At 41.3% G+C, this 25,025-nt stretch overlaps 1 protein-coding gene across 2 annotated transcripts in view; it reads left to right on the top strand.

Moving 5' to 3' along the window:
• INVS (inversin) overlaps positions 1-25,025 on the top strand; it is a 166,135-nt gene that overhangs the window by 135,200 nt on the left and 5,910 nt on the right. For both annotated transcript variants that reach the window (XM_032307961.1, XM_032307962.1), the window contains one exon: positions 7,292-8,006. In XM_032307961.1, the coding sequence (XP_032163852.1) occupies positions 7,292-8,006 (715 nt within the window). The remainder of the gene's footprint in view (positions 1-7,291; positions 8,007-25,025) is intronic.

Here is a 25,025-nt window from a genome sequence, read left to right as displayed (position 1 = left end):
GAGGAAGAAAAAAAGAAAGGAAGGAAGGAAGAAAAGGAAAATGCCTGTCTCAGAACTTTGTGAACATTCATGAGATAACCCGTGGAAAGATTTAAACACGGCGTCTAAAGCACTCTATAAATATGAGCTGTTAGGATAACGCTCTCGCTATGATCTCAAGCGGTAGGGCAGGAAGGAGGCATAACCCTGAGGAAGATCCCTGCGGCTGAGTGGCGGGGGGGCCTGGAGGCCGACACTGAGGCACAGCCGCAGGGTGAGGAGGGAGGCGTGGACTGGAGAGGCGCAGTGCAGAGGACTTGCTAGCAGATTGCCTGTGGGAGGTGGTGAGATCAAGTTGTCTTTGAGTCAGTGTGGTTTTCAAGAGAGTCTAGTGGAGGAGAAACTCACTGTTTGAAGGGCCATCCCTGGTGTTGTCTTCTTTCTCACCATATGGGCTGCCAGAACTAGTGGGTACGACTGGAGGGGGGAAGCGGGCCCTTACGTTTGGTGCGTGTACAGTGGCTAACACAGAAAATCCAGTTGCCACCTGTGTGCCGAAGACTCCCTGACCTCCTTCCCTTATTCCAATTATGTATATTTAACTCTTTACTTATGCCCTCACTTGGATGTCCCAAAGGCATCCCAAACTCAGCCTATCTGTGACAGGATGGACAAAGGTTTATGTAAGCCTGCTCTGCGGTGGTTAATGACGCACTCATCCGTGTGGACATTCAGTGCGGGAGTAATGACTATTTCCTTTTCCTTTACTGCCCATACCCAGCCTGTCACCAGCTCTTGCCTCACTGACTTCCTAAACATCTTTCAAACCTGTTTTCTTCCTCTCATCCTCCACCACTGTATATTCCACCTCACATCTTCTTACCTTTGTCTCTAACTTGGACTATTGCAGTAACTTCCTCATGGGTCTTACTTATCTGCTCCGACTCTCCTAATCCATTTTCCTCTCTGTGGACAGATTAATCTCTTCAAAATGAAACCTCATTGTGTCTCTCCCCCACTCAGAGCCCTGGAATTAACCACTTCTCCGAAGAACCCTGGTTCCCTCTGTTGAAGAATGATATTAGAAACCAAAATCAGAGCACAAGGTGGGCATCTTACTATTTACCATTATTCCTAAGCCCTTTCAGCAGACAGAGCTAAAAATTATTTACATCTATCTCTGCATCTATCTGTGTGTGCGTGTGTATCTCACACACACACATACACATGTGCGCGCACACACACACACACCATGAGTTCATATTCGTGATACCTCCGATTCCATTCAACACCACAGCGATTATTCTATCTTTTCTCTTTACTTGAAGTGTTTCCTCCAACAGTGAAAGATCTGGCTCCCATCATCTGGGGATACATGCTTCTTTCTTCAGTTCTGGTGTACACATAAAATAGTTTCAGAATTGCTAACCCAACCCTGTGAGAAACAAAATTATTAACTAGAGCACAATCTTTATATACATTTCTTTTTGTCCTTATTCAGCCAAAATGTGTTTTTACTAAGTTACTGAGGTCAGTTCTTTTCTTCGCCTTTTAGTGTGGTTACTTAATTCATTTGTAAACAGTTAGGTTTGTTGGTTACTATTTATATTCCATTTTGAGTTCTTTCCCACATCCTAGTTGATTTTAATTGTTGGGCTTTTTCCTTCTTTCTCTTTTTTAGTTGGGTACTTTATTTGTTTATTTATTTTATTTTATTTTTTGAAAGATTTTATTTATTTATTTGACACAGAGAGAGAGAGATAATAAGCAGGCAGAGAGACAGAGAGAGGAGGAAGCAGGCTCCCCTGCTGAGCAGAGAGCCCAATGCGGGGCTCAATCCCAGGACCCTGAGATCATGACCCAAGCCGAAGGCAGAGGCTTAGCCCACTGAGCCAGGTGCCCGGTGTTGGGTACTTTATTGAAGCAGAAAATGACGCTTTTTCCTAATTACAAAATTGGTCATTGTACATTATAAAATAATTTGAAAACAGAAAACAACAAAGAAAAAATAAAAATCCTCCTTAAGTTAAGCAACTCTTATCACTTTGGCACAAATCCATCTTCTAGAACTTTCCTTTTCTTTTATTTCAGAAGAGTATGGGCATCCCATTTTGAGATTTTCTTACATTCTCTCCTTTTTTCAACAAAAATGTTAGTGACTGCTTAGTATTATATCAGATTATGAATACAGCATGATTTGTTTAATAATGTCTGTGCTGTAGGACATAATGTCTGTGCTGTAGGACATATGAGCTAAATAACCTTTCATGTAAATTTTTGTGTACATCTCTAATTTTTGTGGCTATTTAAACATCCTGCCAGATTTCATTCCAGGAAGGTTGCAAAAGGTTATTTCAGCCTTTCAAAAGCAAAAAACCCAAAACTCTTTCCAAACATTTAGGCAAATAGTGATTTTATTGAATCCTAGTTAGCAGGATGGAATTTTGTCATATTTTTACTGGCTCTGTGTATTTATTTTCTGGATTGTTCACTGATGTACTATGTCAATTTTTTTTTTCATTTTCTTAACCACTCTAAGAGCTCAGAGTATTATAATAATAGTAACTTTTGTCTATCAGGTATAATGAATGTCTTTTTAAAATTTACCCTTTAATTCTGTTTAATTTTTTCTTTTGAGCTTTTTATCCTTGTGGTTTTCCCTAAGAAAAGGTTTTTCCCACTTCATGATGTAATAATCACATATATTTTCTAATTTTTACTATTTCTATTACTATTACTATTAATCTATTACTATTAGATTTAGTTTTTTATATGGTAATATTGGAATCTAATGACTTCTTTTTAAAGAATAGACAGTTGTGGGGCGCCTGGGTGGCTCAGTGGGTTAAAGCCTCTGCCTTCGGCTCAGGTCATGATCCCAGAGTCCTGGGATCGAGCCCCGCATGGGGCTCTCTGCTCTGCGGGGAGCCTGCTAACTCCTCTCTCTCTCCCTGCCTGCCTCTCTGCCTACTTGTGATCTCTGTCTGTCAAATAAACAAATAAAATCTTAAAAAAAAAAAAAGAATAGACAGTTGTTCTAGGCATATACATGAAATAATATGCATAGAATATACAATAATATACATGGAAAGGAGCCATATACTTGGAGCCATGACACTGGCAGTGGGCTTTGTGAATAAGGCTTCAGGAGGGGTACAGCATCCCTCTCTGGGTTCACACCCAGGGGCTCTAAGCAGCTCAACTCCTCACCACAAATTAAAAACACTATCCTTATTATATATTTTTAATATACGGGTATACTTCTAGCTTTGTATTCTTTCTCACTATCTATCTCTATTAATACCCAAATCACATCATTTTTTATCATTACTAGTTAGTAGCATCTAATATCATCTAGCAGTTTCTTCATTCTTTTTCTTTTTTTCTTCTTTTTTTACTGACGTATGGTTGACACACAGTGTTACGTTACTTTCAGGTTTACAACATAGTGATTGGACAATCCTATACATTACGCAATGCTCACCATTAGTGTGGCTACCATCTGTTACAACACTATTATAATAATATGGACTATATTTCCTATGAGTATCTTTCATCCCTGTGACTTATATATCTTAGAACTGGAAGTCTGGACCTTTTTTTTTTCCCTTTTAATAGAATTTACTTTTTAGAGCAGTTTTCTGTTTACAGCAAAACTGAGCAGAAAGGGCAGAATTCCCATACACTCCCGGCGCCCCGCACACATGTCGTTCCCCACTCAGCGTCCTCTCCCAGAGCGGCGCATTTGTTAAAATGGATGAACCTACACTGATACATCCTTATCACACGACGTCCACAGTTTACATCAGACTTCATGGCTGGTGTTGCACATTCATTCTGTAGGTTTTGACAAACGTATAATGACTCATATCCACCATTACAGCACCGTACAGAAGAGTTTCATTGCCTGTATTAGTCAGGGTTCTCCGGAGAATCAGAACTAATAGGATATATATATATAAAAGAGGAGGTTTGTTTTAGAAACTGGCTCACTGGATTATGGAGGTTGAGAAGTCCCACGATGCTGCCTGCAAGCTGGAGAACCAGGAGAGCTGGTGGTATGATTCAGTGAATCTGAAGGCTTGAGAACCAGGGCGGCAGATGGAGGGAGGCCGAGTCCAAAGGCCTGAGAATCAGGGGGAAGAGAGGGTTGATGGCGTAAGTTCCGATCCAAGTCTGAAAGCCTGAAAACAAGCAGCACCTGTGTGTAAGCGCAGCTTTGTCCCAGCTCAAGCAAAGAGCAAATCTGCCCTTCCTCCACCTTTTCGTTCGACTGAGGCCCTCCACAGGCTAGATGTTGCCCACCTGCATTGGTGAGGGCAGTCTTCTGTACACGGTCTACCAATTCAAATGCTAATTTCTTCCCAAAACATCCTCACAGACACACGCAGAAGTAATATTTTACCAGCCATCTGGGCACCCCTGATGCCAGTCAAGTTGACACATAAAATTAACCGTCACAGTGCCCTGTGCTCTCCCTGTGTATCCTTCCCTCCCTCAAACTTTTAGCAACTACCAATCCATTGACTATCTCCACAGTTTTGCCCTTTTCCAGAATGTCATAGGGTTGGAATCATATAATAGGCAGCCTTTTCAGATTGGCTTCTTTCACTTACTAATATGCACTAGTCATATTCACATGAGGGAAGTAATATTTCATTTAGGAACATCCTCCAAGACTTGGTAACTCCTTTCTGTTTAGCACTCATTTCATTTCCTTTCAGTTCATTTCTTTTTAGTGCTGAGTAATATTCCATTGTTTGGGTGTTCCACAATTGTTCATCTATTCAGCTAGTGCAGGACTCCTTGGTGGCTTCCAAGTTGGGGAAATTATGAATAAAGCTACTCTAAACATCCTTGTGCAGGGTTTTGGGTGGACATTAGTTTTAAATTCATTTGGGTAAATAACAAAGAGAAAACTGCTGGCTCGTGCGGTGCGAACAGTTTTGTAAGGAGCTGCTGCACCACCTTGCAAAGTGGCTGTACCGTCTTGCATTCCCAGCAGCAGTGTCTGAGAGTTCCGGTGGCTCCGCCTCCTCATCTGCCCTTGGTGTTGTCAGTGTTTTTGCATTTCCACCATCTAATAGTAATATCTTGTTGCTTAATTAATTGGGGCTTTAGTAGTGTATGTGAAACATTATAATGGTTCTAAGAGTCAGAACTGTACAAAAAGATATACCCATAGAAGTATTGCCCTCCTCAGCCCCACTAGCCAGGTCCCATTTCCCCCTTTCTCCCCCTTTCCTGCCCCATCACAGTAGGTACCCAATCTCTTTGATTTCTGGTTTAACCTTTGTATATTTCTTTTATACAAATGAGCAGATACAAGCGGATTCTCTTATTTCCCCTTTGTCTTACATGAAGCATAGCAAGAGTTTAGATACATCTTTGCACTGTAAAATGGTTGTTTTAAAGTCTGTTTCTGAAAAGAAATTATCTGGATAACCTGTGTGTCTGTCTTATTGTCTCCCCCACTCCTTGAATATTATCTTGTCTGTTTATCTGCCTGCATATTTTTTATTGAGTGGTAAGCATTTAATATAAAAAAATTACATGATAAATAACATGAGACCTAAGATGATAGTAGTTCCTCCAGAGGGGATTTACATAGGCTTCTGGCAGACATGTAGGAGCATGAGCGATCCAAGTTTGAGCAGTTTTCAATACTGAGATGAAGCAAAGCTGCCCTCAGTCCCTACAAGGATCAATTTACTATGAGTTCACCTTTTCTCCTAAGATATAGCCCTCCAGGATCCCAGCCCCCCCCAGAAAAAACAACAACAACAACAACAACAACAAAAAAAACCTTCTTGGCAGGTTCTGGATTCCAGGTTTTGTCCTCCAAACCTTGAGGGGATGATATAATTCTCTTAGGAATACATGACCCCAGATGCCTTGCCCATCTCTGTTGGTTACCCGATTCTCCTCCATCTCGGCCCTCACATTTTTTCTGTCCTGTTAGCTCTTTGATGCCTTAAGACAGGTGGTTTGTGATATTTTGTTTGGCTTTTCTGTTGTCCTCCGTGGTGAGTGTGCCTCTGTTCTGCCATTACAGAAGCAGAAGTTCCGTCATTGTTTTTGGTATTGAGTCTAAACTGTTTTATTTTAGAGGTTATATTTAGTCCTTTTCCAAATCTATTCTTTTCCCCTATTTTTAAATTCTTTTGTGTTTAATCAGTTCATGTGCATGTGTATTTGTGTATGTGCACACTGTTCTATTATCTCAGTTCTTGTTGATCTGATAGAGCTATTGTGTCTGGTAACGCATTCGCAGTAGACTGTTCCCTCATGCATTTTATAATTTTGGACTGTGACGTCATTTTCAGAAGGACCCTTCTGTGTGAGCTGAGTGGAGGGAATGCCACGTCAAAGTAATATTGCATTTGCTTCGTGAAGCATCCTTACCACCATCCTGAGACTGGTTTTTTATATTAATTTTTCCTATGGGTTGAGAATGAATGAATGTGAACCCCATGTGAGGCACAGGACTTAGGTTTCAGATCCTCCAAGGAGACTCTTCTCCCCATCCAGAACTTGGGCTAAGACAAATTTGCTTGTTGTTTCCCAGTGCTGGCAATTTGATTTTTTATCTGGACTATCATAGCCCAGAGGACATACCCCCTCAAGAGTCCTGGCTTCCTGCAGGGTCTTGGTCCTAGCTAACTTTCTGCCTGCAAGACCTTGTTTTCTGAGGCACCTGGGTGGCTCAGTGGGCTAAGCCTCTGCCTTCGGCTCAGGTCATGATCTCAGGGTCCTAGGATCTAGCCTCAGCAGGGAGCCTGCTTCCTGTCCCCCTGCCTGCCTCTCTGCCTACTTGTGATCTCTCTCTGTGTGTCAAATAAATAAATAAGATTTTTTTAAAAGGCCTCACTTTCTCTCCGTATCTAGATATTAAAAGACAGCTAGATATTTTTAGTAAGACCAAACATTGTCCACTCCACCATGAGTACCTGCCCAAACAGTTGCTGTATCAACTCACACAACTTAACACCCTGATTTTGGGTTTTCTCTTTGTTTTGGGCCTCTCCTTTGTTTTTGGATTTTCTTTATTTTCTTGAAGGCACTATTGTGCTTGTAAAAGAATGTTTATTATATTTTAGTCAGCATTGTAGTGGGAAGATTTTCAGGTTATCTGACAGTCCATTGCTAGAAATAGAAGCCGAACAGGTTTTGGGGGGGTTTTTTCTAGTTAGAATCACCGCTATCAATGGTGTTGCTAATAGGACAAGTCATTTATGTGACCAAATGAGCAGAACTACTATGCAAGTTTGGGACAGTCAATATTCTTTCCCTTTTCCCTTGTCTCCCCAAGAATCACCCAGACAACAGTCTAAAGGCCGATCTGCCTGTGTCCACTTCAGCCCCAGTGAAGGTGATGATGGAAGCAGACACCCAAGAGTCTCCTCTGTTGAGAAGTCCAGAGGTGAGACAGTTGGTGAGCAGCGGTGTGACAAAGGGAAAGGCTTCTTGAAGCAGCCACCTTCCAGGGTGGCCAGGCCTGATGAGGAAGGAAAGGACCCCAGTTGGGCAGCAGCAAGCCTTCCACAGCAGGATGGCCCCCGGAAACCCAGCCGGCGGCAAGACACAGCACCCAAGGCCAAATGTGCGTCCCAGAGAAGGCGCGTTCAAGAGCTCCGAGGAGGAAGGCACTCCCCGGCTGGTTCCAGCCGGCCTGGCAGTGCCAAGGGGGAGGTGGCCCATGCTGGGCAGAATCCTCTCCACCACCGAACACCAAGAAACAAAATGACACAGGACGAGCTCAGAGGAGGGATCTACTCAGACTTGCCACAGAACCCGGAGGTGGTGGGGTCAGGAGTCAGGAAGTCGGGAACACCCACCCTGTCTGAGGACACCCGGACATGCAAGGAGCCTGATCCAGCACCTGGTGCTCTCTCTGGGCAGACTCCGAATATCGACCTTCTCCCTGTAGAGCTGCGGCTGCAGATAATCCAGAAAGAAAGAAGCAGGAAAGAGCTGTTTCGCAAAAAGAACAAGGCAGCAGCGGTCATCCAGCGGGCCTGGAGAAGGTAGGGTGGGGGAGGTGCCACAGCTCCTCATACTCCTAACGTGACATGCCCTGTGCTCCGTTTTTCTAGTGAACTCCGCGTGCTGGCCTGACAGCATGCCCATAAAGTGCACTCACGGGCCGGTCCTTGTAATTTACTCTGCATAAGCTATTCGGAAGACAGCTTTGCCGAGAAAGTTAGGAAGCACCCAGGATAGCCGGGTGTAAAGGAAAAGAGTGCTCAGTTTCTAACCAGGAAGCCTGAGTTTCGGGTGTCTGACAAGTTATCTGACCTTTGCCAGTCACGTGGCCTCCCTGACCTTCAGTTTTGTCATCTGTGAAACAGGGTTTAGTCATTGCTGCGCCTGTTCTGCTTGTGTGGCAGGTTCCTAGAATGAGATCTTGTGCGCTTCCTAAATTCTAAAGCACTACACATGGAAGATATTTTATTTTTCTTTCTATTTCTTTACTGCCCAGGAACAGTCATAGCCCGAGTACCTACACCAGGGCCTGGTCATCATGGATTAAGTGGCTCTTAGATTACAAAACCCTGCGCAAGCACCTGCCACGCTGGGGGTATGGCGTGGGTCCTAGGAGGAGTCGTGGAGACGGATTCCTCCAGGGAGTCCTCATGGGAGGACTGGAGGAATCCTTTGCTGCAAGTTTTTCACATATTTCAGAATCGCCTTCATCTGCGGGGCCCCCCAGGGCCTAAATCTAGATGAGGCCTTAGTCATGACTGGTGGCTGGAGGAGGGCGGGAGCCATGGCCCACAGGTGGGGCTCAGGTGGCCTCCATCTCCAGAGAGAGGAAAGCCGATGGGGGAACAAAGCAAGTAAATCACTGCGAGCACAGGTGTGCCACATGTCAACACCCCTGTCAGGAGATAAAAGGGCCAGAAAGACCCTCCTGTTGGCAGAAGGAGAGAGAGAGAGTGGAGAGCAGGAGAGGTTCTTGGGAGATCGGGGAGAAGCCTCGGGGTCTGTAGTGCCAAGGACTGTCTGGCTGGGAGTCGGCCGACCTGCTCCATGTGGACACGGCCTCTGCCACAGTGAGTCCTCATGTCTGTTCAAGCCACTGGCCTTATAAAGTCATCTCCTGCCTGGTCCCCCTTGCTCTCCCGCCACCCCCGGAAGCTCTCACCACAAGGATCAGTGTCCCCATTTTTCAGGCAAGCAGATTGTCTCAAGAAAAACGACTTGCCCAGTGGTACAAATCAGGCCCCTGAAGCTCTGACTCACTCTGAGAACTCCCGTACGTTCTCGGTAAAGGTGGTGTTTGCTGTGGTCAGAGTCACAGCAGCGGAGGCAGACCTCGTGCTCTTCACCTCAGAACAGGCTGGAGCGGAAGGGCTGCATGGATGGGGCTCACACTGGTCAAGGTAACGTGGATGTTGTTATTACTGTGGCTAATACTAGTACTTGGCGTTGATTAGGCACTTGTGCCAGGGGCTGTTCTAATGAGTTTTACCTGTATTACCTGAGGCAGTCCTCCCAACAGCCCTATGAGGTAGATGGTGTTCTTGTCCCCATTTCACAGATGCAGAAGCTGAAGCACAGAGCGGTTAATAAACCCACCAAGTTACCGAGCTAAGAAGTGCCAGTGTGGGCTCGGAGCAGAGCCGGTCTGCCTCTGCAGCCAGAGATGGACAGTGTCCTTGCTCCCCCTCCTTGGGGGAGCGTCTGCCAGATGCGCATTGGCTACCATCCCAGAGGAACTTTTTATGTATTTCAGCTGAAACTGGGGATCTAAACAAGCCAGCAGGGTTTACCACATCAGGCCCCACAGCTGCTCCCTAGCCGAAATGCCTTCCCGTCAAACTGTTCTTTGACTCCTTTGAAGAGTCAGAAGCTGACAGGTCCTGTCCGTAAGTGTCCATAGCAGCAAATGAGCCTTCAGTCATCCCCTCAAGAACACTGGGCTCACAGTCTGTGTGCCCATCTGGGGAGGCAATTACCCAGCCCTCTGGCTGCCCCGGTGTGCAATTCTGAGACCTGGGACATTGACTCCCAAAGGGACTGTGGGATGCTGCACGTTGTGGGAAGTCACAGGTCTGGTGACAGTAAAAACCCTCTTAATGATTCTGTTACATAGCCTTATGGATCTTCCATTTTAAGTACAGGAGACCAAAGCGGTGTCCTGGGACAGTGTGTGGTGTCTGACACCCAAGCTAAGGAGCAGCGAGGGGTGGGGCGGAGAACAGGGTCTGGCACATAACTGCTCCACAGAGAGGCAGGCTGTCGTCCCAGGAGACACATTAAGGACAGAGGCCGACTGGGAAATGCTCAAGGATAGGGTGAGCAGAGGGAACCTTGGGCATGGAGAACAGTGAGTGAGGCTAAGTCTTAAAGTGTGAGTCTTACTACCAATCAAGACTTCATTTTCAAGATTGAAACAGGATACTGGGTGATCTAAACGAGGCTGGCAAGTTGCTGTAGCTAAGAACAGTCGTATGAAACACTGCCTTTTACCTGAACATTTGTAAGCAACCTTCCTGTCAGCTCTTCTCCAGCACGTGGTAGGGTGAGTTAGCAAGGATCGGCTGGTCCATACGAAGGGCCGTGAGCCCTGGGCTGAACAGGATGACTGGGCATCTTAGGGCTCCCAACAAACCAGGAGTGCTGTTTTTCTCGAGGACGGCAGAACAGAGGCTTTTACTCTGAGCCCTGGGACCATCCTGTCCTCTGGACACAAACTCAGAATTCTACATACCAGAATGATTAGGTGGAAGATGTACCCACTGAAAGCCAACACCTGGGCTTCCCAGTGAAATGTCTGCCCACAGAGAAGAGGGTGTAGACGATGCGCGTCATCACAAACCAAAGCAGCTGAACTATGGAGCAGTACTGCCCCGTATCTCCAGCTTTTTCCTCCAGAGTTGGCTTTTTGGAAATGTGATCTATATTCTAGTGGAGAAATCCCATGGTTTGGCATGTTACAGGAAAAAGGAGAACCCTGCAGTATGAATGAAATCAGTCTTAAGGGCAAGAGAGAAGGACTGCACCTAGCATCACAAGGAGACTTTTTAGCAGACTTTAGGAAGACATCATTTCTCATTTGGTGTATTTAAAATCAGGCATGGGGCCTGTCTCTGCAGTGCCTTTAGGCTCACTAGTAATTAATCAGCTACCAACCAGAAAAAAAATCAGATAAACCCTTTCCTTGGAAGTCTCCAGAACAGCTGTGTTCAATAAGAAGTTTAGGAATGCATGTGGGATAGACACCATCCAATAAACACTAGATGTAAAGACAGCCATCATTCCCATGCCCCTCCCCTCTCTCCCAGTCCAGGCCCCAACCTCCAACAGAATGAACTTAGTAAAATACAGCTCTTACTTTTGCCACCGCTTTTTTTTTCCTTAAGATTTACTTATTTTAGAGAAGGAGCCAGCACATGGGGGAGAGGGGAAAAAGGAGAGAGAGAGAGAGAGTCTTAAGCAGACTCCATACTGACGGAGCACAGTCCAATGTGGGGCTCAGTCTCGTAACCCTGAGATCATGACCTGAGCCAAAATCAAGAGCTGGACACTTAACCAACTGAGCCACCCAGGCGCCCCACTTTGGCCACCTTTTTAAAAAAAAAAAAAAAAACCTTGGCAGATCCCCACCAAGTACACAGTACAGATCAAGATGAAAGTCCTTAGCTGGACTTGGCTGTTGGGTCAGAAGGCACTGAGTCTGAATGTTGATCTCTCTTGGCTTTAGCTGTGAGAACTTCTGCAAGTTACTCAGCCTTTTCCCTCCACCAGTTCTGAGAGATAATTGACATACAGCCTTGTATACGTTTAAGGTGCACAGCATAATGACTTGACTTGCATATATGATTCATATGAAATGATTACCACAGTACGTTTAGTTAGGGTCCATCATCTCAAGTATATATTAAAAAGAAGCAGGGGGAAAAATTGGTTTTTTTCCTTGTGATGAAAACTCTGAGGATGCTCTCAACAACTTTTATCTATATACCGTAAAGCAGTGTTAATATAACCATCATGCTGTACATTATATCCCCAGTACTTAATTATCTCGTAACTGGAAGATTGTATCTTTTGATCATCACACCCAGTTCCTCCCCCTCTTACCCCCTACCTCTGGTAACCACAAAATCTGGTCTTTTTTTTTTTTTTTCCTTTTTAAGATTCCACATTTAAGTATAATAAGTACAGTATTTAGCTTTCTCTGGCTTATTTCACTTAGCATAATTCCCTCAAAGTCTATCCATGTTGTCACAAATGGCAGAATTTCCTTTTTTATGGCTCTTGTATGTAAACCATAATTTCTTTATCCATTCATATGTGGATGGACAACTTAGGATGTTTCCGTGTCTTGACTATTATAAATAGTGCTAAAACGAACATGGGGATGCAGATATCTCAACATAGATTTTAATTTCCTTTCACATATATCCCCAAAAGTAGAACTGATGGATCATATGTGGTTCCATTTTTAATTTTTTGAGGAAAATCCATAGTTTTTCCATAGTGGCCAAACCAATTTACTATTCTACCAACAGAACAGGGCTCCATTTTCTGCACATCTTGCCAACATTGGTTATCTCATCTTCTGATAATAGCCATGCTACCAGACACAATGTAATCTCTCATCTTGGTTATAATTTGAATTTCCTCTACAATTAATGATGTTGAGCACCCTCTCATGAACCTGTTAGCCACTCATGTATCATTTTTTAAAAAATGTCTATTCAGGTACTTTGCCCATTTTCTCCAATGGATTATTTGGGATTTTTTTGCTATTTAGTTGTAGGAGTTCTCTATGTATTTTAGATAATAACCTCTTATCAGATATATGATTTGTAAATATTTTTTCCATTCCACAGATTGTCTTTTCATTTCCACATATTGTCATTTATTTTGCTGTGCTTAAGCTTTTTATTTTGTAGTTCCACTTCTTTATTTTGTTTGTGCTTTTAGCATCATATCAAAAAAAAATGTATATATATGTCTTTAGCAAGGGAGTTTTTTTCTCCTGAGTTTTACATTTCTGGTCTTACACTTAGGTCTTTTTAATCCATTTCCAGTTAATTTTTGTGAGTGGTGTTAAGATAAGAGTCTAGTTTCATTCTTTTACATTTGAATAACCAATTTTTCCAGCACGGTCTATTAAACAATGGTCTTCTCTCCACTGAGGCTCCCCTATCAAATATAGTTGACCTTATATGCATGGATTTATTTCTGGGCACTTAATTCTCTTCCATTGGTCTAGGAATCTGCTTTTATATGGGTACCATACTGTTTTGATTACTATAGCTTTATAGTATAGTTTGAAATCAGAAGTATGAGACTTCTCCCTTCTTTTTCAGGATTGCATTGGGTACTGGGGTCTTTTATACTTCTATATGAATTTTTTCTACTTCTGCAAAAAAATGCCATTGGACTCTTGATAGGGATTTCATGGAATCTATAGATGGCTTTGGGCACTACAGATGTTTTAATAATATTCTTCCAATCCAAGAACACATAGTACCTTTCCAATTACTTGTGTCTTCAATTTATTTCATCAGTGTTCTGTAGTTTTCAATGTAGAGATCTTTCATCTGTTTAGTTGAATTTATTCATATTTGTGTGTGTGTGTGTGTGTTTCTGTACATGTCTTTATTCATTTTTTTTTCCTTTTTTTAAATTAACATACAATGCATTATTTGCCCCAGAGGTACAGATCTGTGAATCATCAGGCTTACACATTTCACAACACTCACCATAGCACGTACCCTCCCCAATGTCCATAACCCAGCCACCCTATCCCTCCCCGACAGCCCCCAGCAACCCTCAGTTTGTTTCATAAGATTAACAGTCACTTACAGTTTGTCTCCATCCCAATCCCATCTTGTTTCATTTTTTCCTTCCTTAACCCCCATGACCCCCGCCCTGCCTCTCAAATTCCTCATATCAGAGAAATCCTACAATAATTGTCTTTCTCTGATTGACTTATTTTGCATAGCATAATACCCTCTAGTTCTATCCACGTCATTGCAAATGGCAAGATTTCAGGGCTTTTTGATGGCTGCATAGTATTCCATGTGTGTGTGTGTGTGTGTGTGTGTGTGTGTGTGTGTGTGCGCGCGCGCGCGCGCGTGCGCGCACGCACATGCTTGGGGGGGTGTGTGTGTTATCACCTCTTCTTTATCCATTTATCTGTTGATGGACATCTAGGTTTTTTTCTATAGTTTGACTATTGTGGACATGGCTGCTATAAACATTCAGGTGCACATGCTCCTTCGATCCTTACATTGGTATCTCTGGGGTAAATACCCAGTAGTGTGATTGCTGGGTTGTAGGGTAGCTCTATTTCCAACTTGTTGAGGAACCTCCATGCTGTTTTCCAGAGTGGCTGCACCAGCTTGCATTCCCACCAACAGTGTAGGAGGGTTACCTTTTCTCCACATCCTTGCCAACATCTATCATTTCCTGACATGTTAATTTTAGCCATTCTGACTGGTGTGAGGTGGTGTCTCACTGTGGTTTTGATTTGTATTTCCCTGATGCCGAGTGATGTTGAGCATTTTTTCATGTGTCTGTTGGCCATCAGGATGTCTTCTTTGCAGAGATGTCTGTTTATGTCTTCTGCCCATTGGTAAGTTCTTTATAGATTTTGGATACTAGCCCTTTATCTGATATGTCATTAGCAAATATCTTCTCCCATTTTGTCCGGTGTCTTTTGGTTTTGTTGAGTGTTTCCTTTGCTGTGCAAAACCTTTTAATCTTGATGAAGTCCCAATAGTTCATTTTTGCCCCTGCTTCCCTTGCCTTTCACTGTGTTTCTAGGAAGGAGCTGCTGCGGCTGAGGTCGAAGAGGTTGCTGCCTGTGTTCTCCTCTAGGATTTTGATGGTTTCCTGTCTCACATTAAGGTCTTCCACCCATTTTGAATTTGTCTTTGTGTGTGGTGCAAGAAAGTGGGTGGTGGTCCAGTTTCATTCTTCTGCATGTGGCTGTCCAATTTTTCCAACACCATTTGTTGAAGAGACTTTTTTCCATTGGACATTCTTGCTTTGTCAAAGATTAGTTGAGGGATGTTCCATTGATCTATGTGTCTGTTTTTGTGCCAGCCATACTGTCTTAATGATGACAGCTTTGTAATAGAGCTTGAAGTCTGGAATTGTGATGCCACCAACTTTAGTTTTCTTTTTCAACATTCCTCTGGCTATTCGGGGTCTTTTCTGGTTCCATATAAATTTTAGGATTATATTTTCCATTTCTTTGAAATTTTTGATGGTATTTAGATAGAGATTTCATTAAATATGTAGACTGCTTTAGGTAACATAGACATTTTCACAATATTTGTTCTTCCAATCCATGGGCATGGAAAATTTTTCCATTTCTTTGTGTCTTCCTCAATTTCTTTCATGACTATTCTATAGTTCTCTGAGTACAGATTCTTTGCCTCTTTGGTTAAGTTTATTCCTAGGTATCTTACGGTTTTGGGTGCAGTTGTAAATGGGATCAATTCCTTAATTTCTCTTTCTTCTATCTTGCTGTTGCTGTATAGAAATGCAACTTATTTCTGTGCATTAATTTTATATCCTGACACTTTACTGAATACCTGTGTGAGTTCTAGCAGTTTTGGGGTGGAGTCTTTTGGGTTTTCCACATAATGTATCATATCATCTGCAAAGAGTAAGAGTTTGACTTCTCTGCTGATTTGGTTGCCCTTTATTTCTTTTTGTTGTCTGTTTGCTGAGGCTAGGACTTCTAGTACTATGTTGAATAGCAGTGGTGATAGTAGACAGCCCTGCCGGCTCTCAGTTTTTCCCCACTGAGAATGATATTTGCTGTGGTTTTTCCATAGATGGCTTTGATGATATTGAGGTATGTACACTCTATCCCTACACTGTAAAGAGTTTTTTTTTTCCCACTGTGAAGAGTTTTGATTAAGAAAGGATGCTGTACTTTGTCAAATGTTTTTTCAGCATCTATTGAGAGTATCATATGGTCTTGTTCTTTCTTTTATTAATGTATCGTATCACATTGATTGATTTGTGGATGTTGAATGAAACTTGCAGCCCAGGAATAAATCCCACTTGGTCATGGTGAATAAACCTTTTAATATACTATTGGATCCTACTGACTATTATTTTGGTGAGAATTTTTCCGTCCATTTTCATCAAGGATATTGGTAATTCACTTTTTAAAAAAAAAGATTTTATTTATTTATTTGACAGAGAGAGATCACAAGTAGACATAGAGGCAGGCAGAGAGAGAGAGGAGGAAGTAGGCTCCCTGCTGAGCAGAGAGCCCGATGCAGGACTTGATCCCAGAACCCTGAGATCATGACCTGAGCCGAAGGCAGAGGCTTAACCCACTGAGCCAGGTGCCCTGTAATTCACCTTTTTGATGGGGTCTTTGGTTTTGGGATCAAGGTAAGGCTGGCCTCATGAGTTTGGAAGTTTTCCTTCCATTTCTATTTTTTGGAACAATTTCAGGAGAATAGGTATTAATTCTTCTTTAAATGTTGGGTAGAATGCCCCTGGGAAGCTGTCTGGCTCTGGGCTCTTTATTGTTGGGAGATTTTTGATGACAGCTTCAATCTCCTTACTGGTTATGGGTCTTTTCAGGTTTTCTGTTTCTTCCTGGTTCAGTTTTGGTAGTTTATATGTCTCTAGGAATGCATCCATTTCTTCCAGATTGTCAAATTTGCTGGTGTATTGTTGCTCATAATATGTTCTCATAATTGTATTTCTTTGGTGTTGGTTGTGATCGTTCCTCTTTCATTCACGATTCTATTAATTTGGGTCCTTTCTCTTTTACTTTGATATGTCTGGCTGAGTGTTTATCAATCTTATTAATTCTTTCAAAGAAACTGCTCCTTGTTTCGTTGATCTGTTCTACTGTTCTATTTGTTTCTATTTCCTTGATTTCTGCTCTGATGTTTATTATTTCTCTTCTCTTGCTGGGTTTAGGCTTTCATTGCTGTTCTTTCTTCAGCTCCTTTGGGTGTAGGGTTAGGATGTGTACTTGAGACCTTTCTTGTTTCTTGAGAAAGGCTTGTATTGCTATATACTTTCCTCTCAGGACCGCCTTTGCTGTGTCCCAGATTTTGAACAGTTGTGTTTTCATTTTCAGTTGTTTCCATGAATTTTTTTCAATTCTTCTTTAATTTTGTGGTTAACCCATTCATTCTTTAGTAGGATGCTCTTTACCCTCCATGTATTTGAGTTCTTTCCAACTTTCCTCTTGTGATTGAGTTCTAGCTTCAGAGCACTGTGGTCTGAAAATTTGCAGGGAATGATCCCAGTCTTTTGGTACTGGTTGAGACCTGATTTGTGACCCAGGATGTGATCTATTCTAGAGACTGTTCCATGTACATTAAAGAAGAATGTGTATTCTGTTGCTTTGGGATGAAATGTTCTGAATATATCTATGATGTCCATCTGGTCCAATGTGTCATTTAAAGCCCTTATTTTTGATCTTTTGCTTAGATGATCTGTCCATTTAAGTGAGGGAGGTGTTAAAGTCCCCTACTATTATTGTATTATTGTCGATGTGTTTCTTTGATTTTGTTATTAACTGGTTTATATAATTGGCTGCTCCCACGTTAGGGGCATACATATTTAAAATTGTCAGATCTTCTTGTTGGACAGACCCTTTAAGGATGATATAGTGTCCTGCCTCATCTCTTATTATAGTTGTTGCCTTAAAATTGAATTTATCTGATATAAGGATTGCCACTCAAGCTTTCTTAGTGTCCATTAGCATGGTAAATTGTTTTCCACTTTAAATATGGATGTGTCTTTGGGTCTAAAATGAGTTTCTTGCAGACAGCGTATCGATGGGTCTTGTTTCTGTTTTGTTTTGTTTTTTAATCCATTCTGATTCCCTGTGTGTTTTGATTGGGGCATTTATCCCATTTACATTCAGGGTAACTATCAAAAGTTATGAATCTAGTGCCATTGTATTGCCTGTAAGGTGCTGTTACTGTATATTGTCTCTGTTCCTTTCTGGTCTGTTACTTTTAGGCTCTCTTTGCTTAGAGGACCCCTTTCAATATTTCCCATAGGGCTTGTTTGGTGTTTGCAAATTCTGTTTTCGTTAGTCCTAGAAGCTTTTTATCTATTTTCAATGACAGCCTAGCTGGATATAGTATTCTTGGCTGCATATTTTTCTCCCTTCTGCTCTGAATATATTATGCCAGACCTTTCTGGCCTGCCAGGTCTCTGGGGATAGGTCTGCTGCCAATCTAGTATTTCTACTGTTATACGTTATAGACCTCTTGTCCTGAGCTGCTTCCAGGATTTTCTCTTTGTCTCTGAGACTTGTAAGTTTTACCATTAGATGACAGGGTGTGGACCTATTTTTACTGATTTTTGATGGGGATTCTCTGTGCCTCCTGGATTTTAATGCTTGTTCCCTTTGCGAAATTAGGTAAATTCTCTGCTATAATTTGCTCCAATATACCTTCTGCCTCTTTCTTCTTCTGGGATCCCAATTATTCTAATATTATTTCATTTTATGATCTCACTTATTTCTCAAATTCTCCTCTTGTGGTCCAGTAGTTGACTGTCTTTTTTTTTTCCTCCATCATTTGGTCTTCTACATCACTAATTCTCTCTTCTGCCTCAATTATCCTAGCAGTAAGAGCCTCCATTTTTTATTGAACCTCATTAATAGTTTTATTTTTATTTCAACTTGGTTAGATTTTAGTTTTTATTTCTCCAGAAAGGGATTCTCTAGTAAACTTCATGCTTTTTTCAAGCCCAGCTAGCACCTTGATAATCGTCATTCTGAACCCTAGTTCTGACATATTACTAATGTCCATATTGATTAGGTCCCTAGCCATTGGTACTGCCTCTTCTTTTTTTTTTTTTTTTTTGTGGTGAGTTTTCCACCTTGAGATGAATGAGAGAATAAAATACTAAAAGGGTAGCAATGACCCCAGTAAAACATACACTAATCAAATCAGAAGAGACCGGAAACTGGGGGGAGAAGAGGGGAAAAAAAGAAAGTGTGTGTGTGTGTGTGTGTGTGTGTGTGTGTGTGTGTGTGTGTGTGTATTTAGACTGGTGAATAGAACAGAGCCACACACTTGATTTTGGGTGTATTTTAGTCTGTTAGAAGAAACTACCTCCCAAAATTTTAAAGAAAGAAAAACTTATATATACACAAAAATAAGGCTAAACACAATGAAGAGATGGAATATGATTGTAAAGATGAAAATTTAAAAAGATACTAAAAAAGGAATTGCTAAGAAATTGGTTGAAAAAAGAAAAAAAGAGGAAAGAATGCGATCAGCCTGGAGACTAGAACAAAGCCATGCACTAGATTTAGGGTATATTTTGATCTGTTAGAAAAAACTGTATCCCAAAATTTTAAAGAAAAAAAACATATATGTATAGAAAAAATAAGGTTATATACAATGAAGGGATAAAATATGAAAAAAAAAGATTTTTAAAAAGGTATTGATAAGATAAAATAGTTAAAAACAGGGTGCCTAGGTGGCTCAGTCATTAAGCATCTGCCTTTGGCTCAGGTCATGATCCCAGGGTTCTGGAATCGAGTCCCAGGTTCTGGATCCTGCTTGGTGGGAAGCCTGCTTCTCCCTCTCCACTCCCCCTGGTTGTCGTCCCTCTCTCGCTGTCAAATAAATAAAACCTTTTTTAAAATAGTTCAAAACATTAAAGTAGGAAGGAGGAAATTTTTTAAAAAATAGAATAAAAAATAAAATAAAATAAAAATTAACATTGAAAGACTAAAGGTTCATGGAGGGGTGGAGTAAGCCATGAATTCTGTGTGTTGCTTTTCCCTAGCTCTGCAGTTTTGCAGTTCTCATTTATCAGTGGTCTTGGTCTTCGCTAGATGTTCTTGCTGATCTTCTGGGTAGGTGCCTGTTGCAGTGATTCTCAAATGTCTTTGCCCAAGGCAGAATTGCACTGCTCTTGCCAGGGGCCTAAGACTCTGCTCTAAAATCTGCTTGGTTTTGCTCTTAGGAGCTTTTGTTCCCTGAACACCTTCCATACAGCTTTGGAGGAGAATGAAGATGGCGGCCTCCCAGTTTCTGACCCGTAGGAGCCTAGAGTTCAGGGCCCCACTCCTCAGTGCATCCTTGGAGAAATGCAAGCAATCCCTCCTGTCTCCCTTGTCTCCGGCCACACTCTGAGCTCACCCAGCCTGTAACCGAGCCTTTCTATCTCTGGTGCACAGCCCTATTTGGAATCTCCAAACCCAGCAGATTCCTGCAATGTACTCCCGCGCCATTCCACCCAGAGGAGGAAAGAAGGGGGTCTCTCCAGATCTGCCACTTGTGGGGTCCCTGCTCTAGCAGTGGCCCAACTGTGCCTTAGATCTCCGTTTAAGGTAACCCTGAGCTGAGAAACCCCCACCCCCACCACCATGGCTCAGTCTCTGCAGCCGGCTTCCCCACTCCGATACCTGGCAGCTCTGCCACACTCAGATACCCCTGGTCTTTGCGACCCCGCAGGTCCTGAGACCATGAGGTCTCCACTCACCACTTAGCCTCTGGAATGATGTCCCTCGGTGGAGCAAATTCCTAAAAAGTTCGGATTTTGTGCCCTACTGCTCTAACACTTACCAGGAGCCAGCCCGCCCCCCGCCCCCGCCGCAGTCTATCTTCCCATGTCGCCTCAGATTCACTTCTCCTCACGTCCTACCTTCCAGAAAGTGGTTGATTTTCTGTTCCTACAACTGCTGCTCTTCTCTTCTATCTTGATTTTGTAGGTGTTCAGAATGGTTTGATACTAGCTGAACCCCTGGGACCCAATATTTAGGTCTCCTACTCCTCTGCCATCTTGCTCCTCCATTTTGTTTTTGGTGCTATTATGAGATCATTTTATTACTTTACAGATAATTTGTTGTGTTAGAAAATGCCACTTATTTTTGTATGTTATTTTTGTATCCTGCAACTGCACTGAATTTGTTGAATAGATGTAACAGTTTATCTGGTAGAGTCCTTAAGTTTTTTTATATATAAAGTCATCCGCAAATAGAGATTAACTTCTTCCTTTACTTGCGCAATGTCAGTTATTTATTTATTTATTTATTTATTTATTTATTGCCTGATTGTTCTAGCTAGGACTTCCAGTACTTCTAGGACTGTGTTGAATAGGAGTTGAGTAGACACCCTTATCTTGTTCCTAATCTCAGAGGGAAAGTTTCCAACTTTTCACCATTGAGTTTGATGTGAACTGTGGACCTGTCATATGTGACCTTTATTATGTTGAGGTATATTACTTCTGTACCTAATTTCTTAAGTCTTTACCATGAAATCAGGTGTTAAATCTTTTTCAAAGATTTTATTTATTCATTTGAGAGAGGTACAGAAAGAGAGAATGAGCAGAGGGAGAGGCAGAGGGAGAAGGGAGGGAGAAGTAGGCTCCCCAATGAGTGAGGAGCCTGATGTGGGGCTCGATCCCAGGACCCCAGGATCATGACCTGAGCTGAAGGCAGACGTTTAACCATCTGAGCCACCCAGGTGCCCCAGATGTTAAATTTTGTAAAATGCATTTTGGTTCTATTGAAATAATCATGTTTTCCTTTCATTCTAGTACATAAAATCTAGCACTTTGATTTTATGTATGTTAAACTATCTTTTCATTTCGGGGTAAATCCCACTCAGGCATGGTAAATGATCCTTTTAATGTGAATTCAGTTCTTGCTATTTTATTGAGAATTTCTGCATCTATATTCATGAAGAGTATTGGCTTGTAGTCTCCTTTTGTGTCTTTGGTATCAGGGTAATGCTGACATCATGAAATGAGTTTGCAAGTGTTCCCTACTCTTCAATTCTTCTTTGGGAAGAGTTTTAAAAGGATTGGCGTTATTTCTTAATATTTTACTTTTAAGTAATCTTTACACCCAACATGGGGCTTGAACCTACAACCCTTTCTTCTAAGTTGTTTAGTTTGTTGTATAGTTGTTCCTAGTAGTGTCTTACTGTCTATTGCCTTTCTATTGTATCAGTTGTAATGTCTCCTTTTTCATCAAAATTTTGTTGATCTGCATCATCTCTTTAGTCTAGCTAAAGGTTGTCAATTTTTTTTTCAAAGAAACAACTCTTAATTTTGTTAATGTTCTCTGCTGTTTTCCTGCTATTTCACTTATTTCTGCTCCATCTTTATTTCACTCTTTCAGTAATTTTGGGCTTAGTTTGTTCTTTTCCTATTTTCTTAAAGTGTAGGAGTAGGTATCTATTTGAGATCTTTCTTCTTAACGTAGGTATTTATTGCATGAAGTTCCTTCTTAAAACTTGTTACTGCATTCCACAAGTTTTGGTGTGTTGTATTTTCTTTTGTTTGCCTCAAGATACTTCACTTTCCCTTTGATTTCTTCTAACGTGGAAAATGTTAATTTCCATGTATTTGTGTATTTTCCAGTTTTCCTACTCCTACTTATTTCCATTTTCATACTACTATAGCCAAAGAAGATACTTGGTATGGTTCCAGTCTTCTTGAATTTGCCACACTTCTAAGAGACCTAAGATACGGTCTCTCCTAGGAAATGCCCCATGTGTGCTTGAGAAGAATGTCTATTCTGTTGCTGGATGGAATGTGCTGTATGTCAGGTCAAATTGATCTCTAGTGTTATTCAAATACTTTTTTTTCTTTACTGATGCTCTAAGTGATCTATCCATTGTTGAGTGTGGGGTATTAAAGTTCTCAGCTATCATTGTATTGGTGTTTATTTCTGCTGATAGCTGTCAGTTTTTGCTTTTATATATTTAGGTGCGCCAACATTGTGTGCATAAATATTTACAAATATATCTTCTTGGGGGGCCTGCGTGGCTTAGTTGGTTAAGCAGCTGCCTTCGGCTTGGGTCATGATCCCAGGATCCTGGGATTGAGCCCTGCATCAGGCTGCCTGCTCAGCAGAGTCTGCTTCTCTCTCTCTCCCTCTGCCTGCCACTCTTCTTGTGCTCTGTGTGTCAAATAAATAAAATCTAGTAAAATAGAATAACCCCCCAAAAAAAATATATCTTCTTGATGGATTGACCTTATTATCATTATATAATGGCCTTCTTTGTGTCTTTTTTACTATTTTTAAAGTCTGTTCTGTCTGATATAGTTACCTATGCTATTTTGTTACCATTTGCTTGAAATACCTTTTTCCATCCCTTCACTCTGAAGCAGCATATCCTTGGATTATTTTTTTCCAATCTACTGAGCTATTCTATGTCTTTTGGGGGATTTAAATCATTAACTTTTGAAGTAATTATTGATAAATAAGGACTTACTATTGCAATTTTTTTTTTCTTTTCCTGGCTGTTTTGTAGAACTGTTGCACCTTGTTTCTTATCCTGTCTTGTGTGTGTTCTGTTATCTTTTGGTATCTGTATGCTTCTTTATCATGTTCTTTTGTGTAATTAGCAGTTTTTCCCTTATGGTTACAAAATATCTTTATTTTGTTATAACACCCTAAACTGGTAACAACTTAACTTTAATAGCACTCCTAAACTTTACACTTTTTTTACCCACCCACATTAGCTTACTGATGTTGGAAGTTTACATATTTTTTATACTGTATACCCAATAATGGACTACTGTAGTTGTATTTTTATTAAGTTTTTGAACTTAAAAAAAAATATTTTAGAGAGCAAATATGGGGTGGGAGGTGGGAGAGGTAAAGTCTTAAGCAGACTCCACACAGAGCAGAGAGCCTGATGCAGGGCTCAATCTCATGACCCTAAGATTATGACCTGAGTTGAAACCAAGAGTCAGACATTTAACCAACTGTGCCATGCAGGCACACCTAAATTTTTTAAACTTTTACACTAGAGTTGAAGTACATTATGCACAACCATTATCATATTACAGATTCTAATTCTGACTATATGTTTACCATTAACAGTGAGTTTTATGCTAACTTCTGATTTAGCTTTTACTTCCATTCAGTTCCCTTTAGCATTTCTTATGAGGAAGGTCTGGTGCTTATGGATTCCTTGTTTTAGATTGTTCTTTATCTCCCCATTTCTGGACAGCTTTGCCAGCTATAGAATTTTTAACTGACAGTTTTTTCCTTTCATATTTTGAATATATTGTCCTATTCTTCCAGGCCTGAAAATTTTTTGTTGAGGAAAGCATTTATAGTCTTATGGAAGTTGTTTTATATTTAACTTTTTTAGCTTACTTGAAAATTTGAGTTTTGACAATATAATATGTCTTAGTATACCACTATTCAGGTTCTATTTAGAGTTCTTTGGGTTTCATGGGTCTGGATATCCATTTCTTTCTCCAGGTTTGGGAACCTTTTAGCCATTACTTCTTTAAACATATTTTCTGTCCCATTCTCTCTGTTCTGGAATTCCCATAGTGCATTTGTGCTCTTCATTTTGCTCTTCTAATTTCAAATGTCCTATCTTCTAAGTCACTGGTTCTTTCTTCTACATAGCCCCATGGTACATGGTAAAGTGTACCTTTGAAGTTCTCTATTGAATTCTTCAGTTCAGACATGTATTTTTCAGCTCTAGGATTTTTAAAATGTTTTTTGTTGTTGTTGTTGCTGAACTCATTTTGTTCATGCATTATCTTGCCAATTTCATTTGGTTGTCCATGCATTCTTGTGGTTCACTAAACTTCAGGGGGGTTTCTGAATTTTTTATATAACAATTCATAGATTTAGGTTTAGTTAGCAGTTTTATTCGTTTCCTTTGGCAGTGTCATGTTTACCTGATTTTTTTGTGATTCTTGATTTCTGATGTTGCTGAGTGAGTGGTCTTCTCTTCCACAATTTACAGGTTTGCTTTAGCCAAGACAGTTCTTCCCGGGCAGCTCAGTTTGGGTTTCTGGACCTGTCTACTAGTAACATCCTTGGGCAGGGAGAACCTTGCTATCAGAGCAGTCTATTTTGGGGCAAGGGAATTTGAGTTTGTGCTGCTGCCTGAGAACAGCTGGATAGGCCTATTGGGTTGGTTCTCTGACCAAGAAAGGCTTTAGGAAGGACTGTGAGTGGCCTAGGGTTTCTGTCAGGCTTACTAGATGGTTGGGTGGCTGGGTACTAGATTTAGCAGTAGGTGGGGCTATGAATTCACTTCCATGAATTGGCAGGGCAGCAGGACAGGCCCCAAGGCATGACCCAC

Source organism: Mustela erminea, chromosome 12 (assembly GCF_009829155.1).
Source record: "Mustela erminea isolate mMusErm1 chromosome 12, mMusErm1.Pri, whole genome shotgun sequence".
Taxonomy (NCBI): Eukaryota; Metazoa; Chordata; class Mammalia; order Carnivora; family Mustelidae; genus Mustela; species Mustela erminea.
The sequence above is the reverse complement of the archived record's forward strand: the minus strand, read 5'-3'. Positions and strand labels throughout refer to the sequence as shown.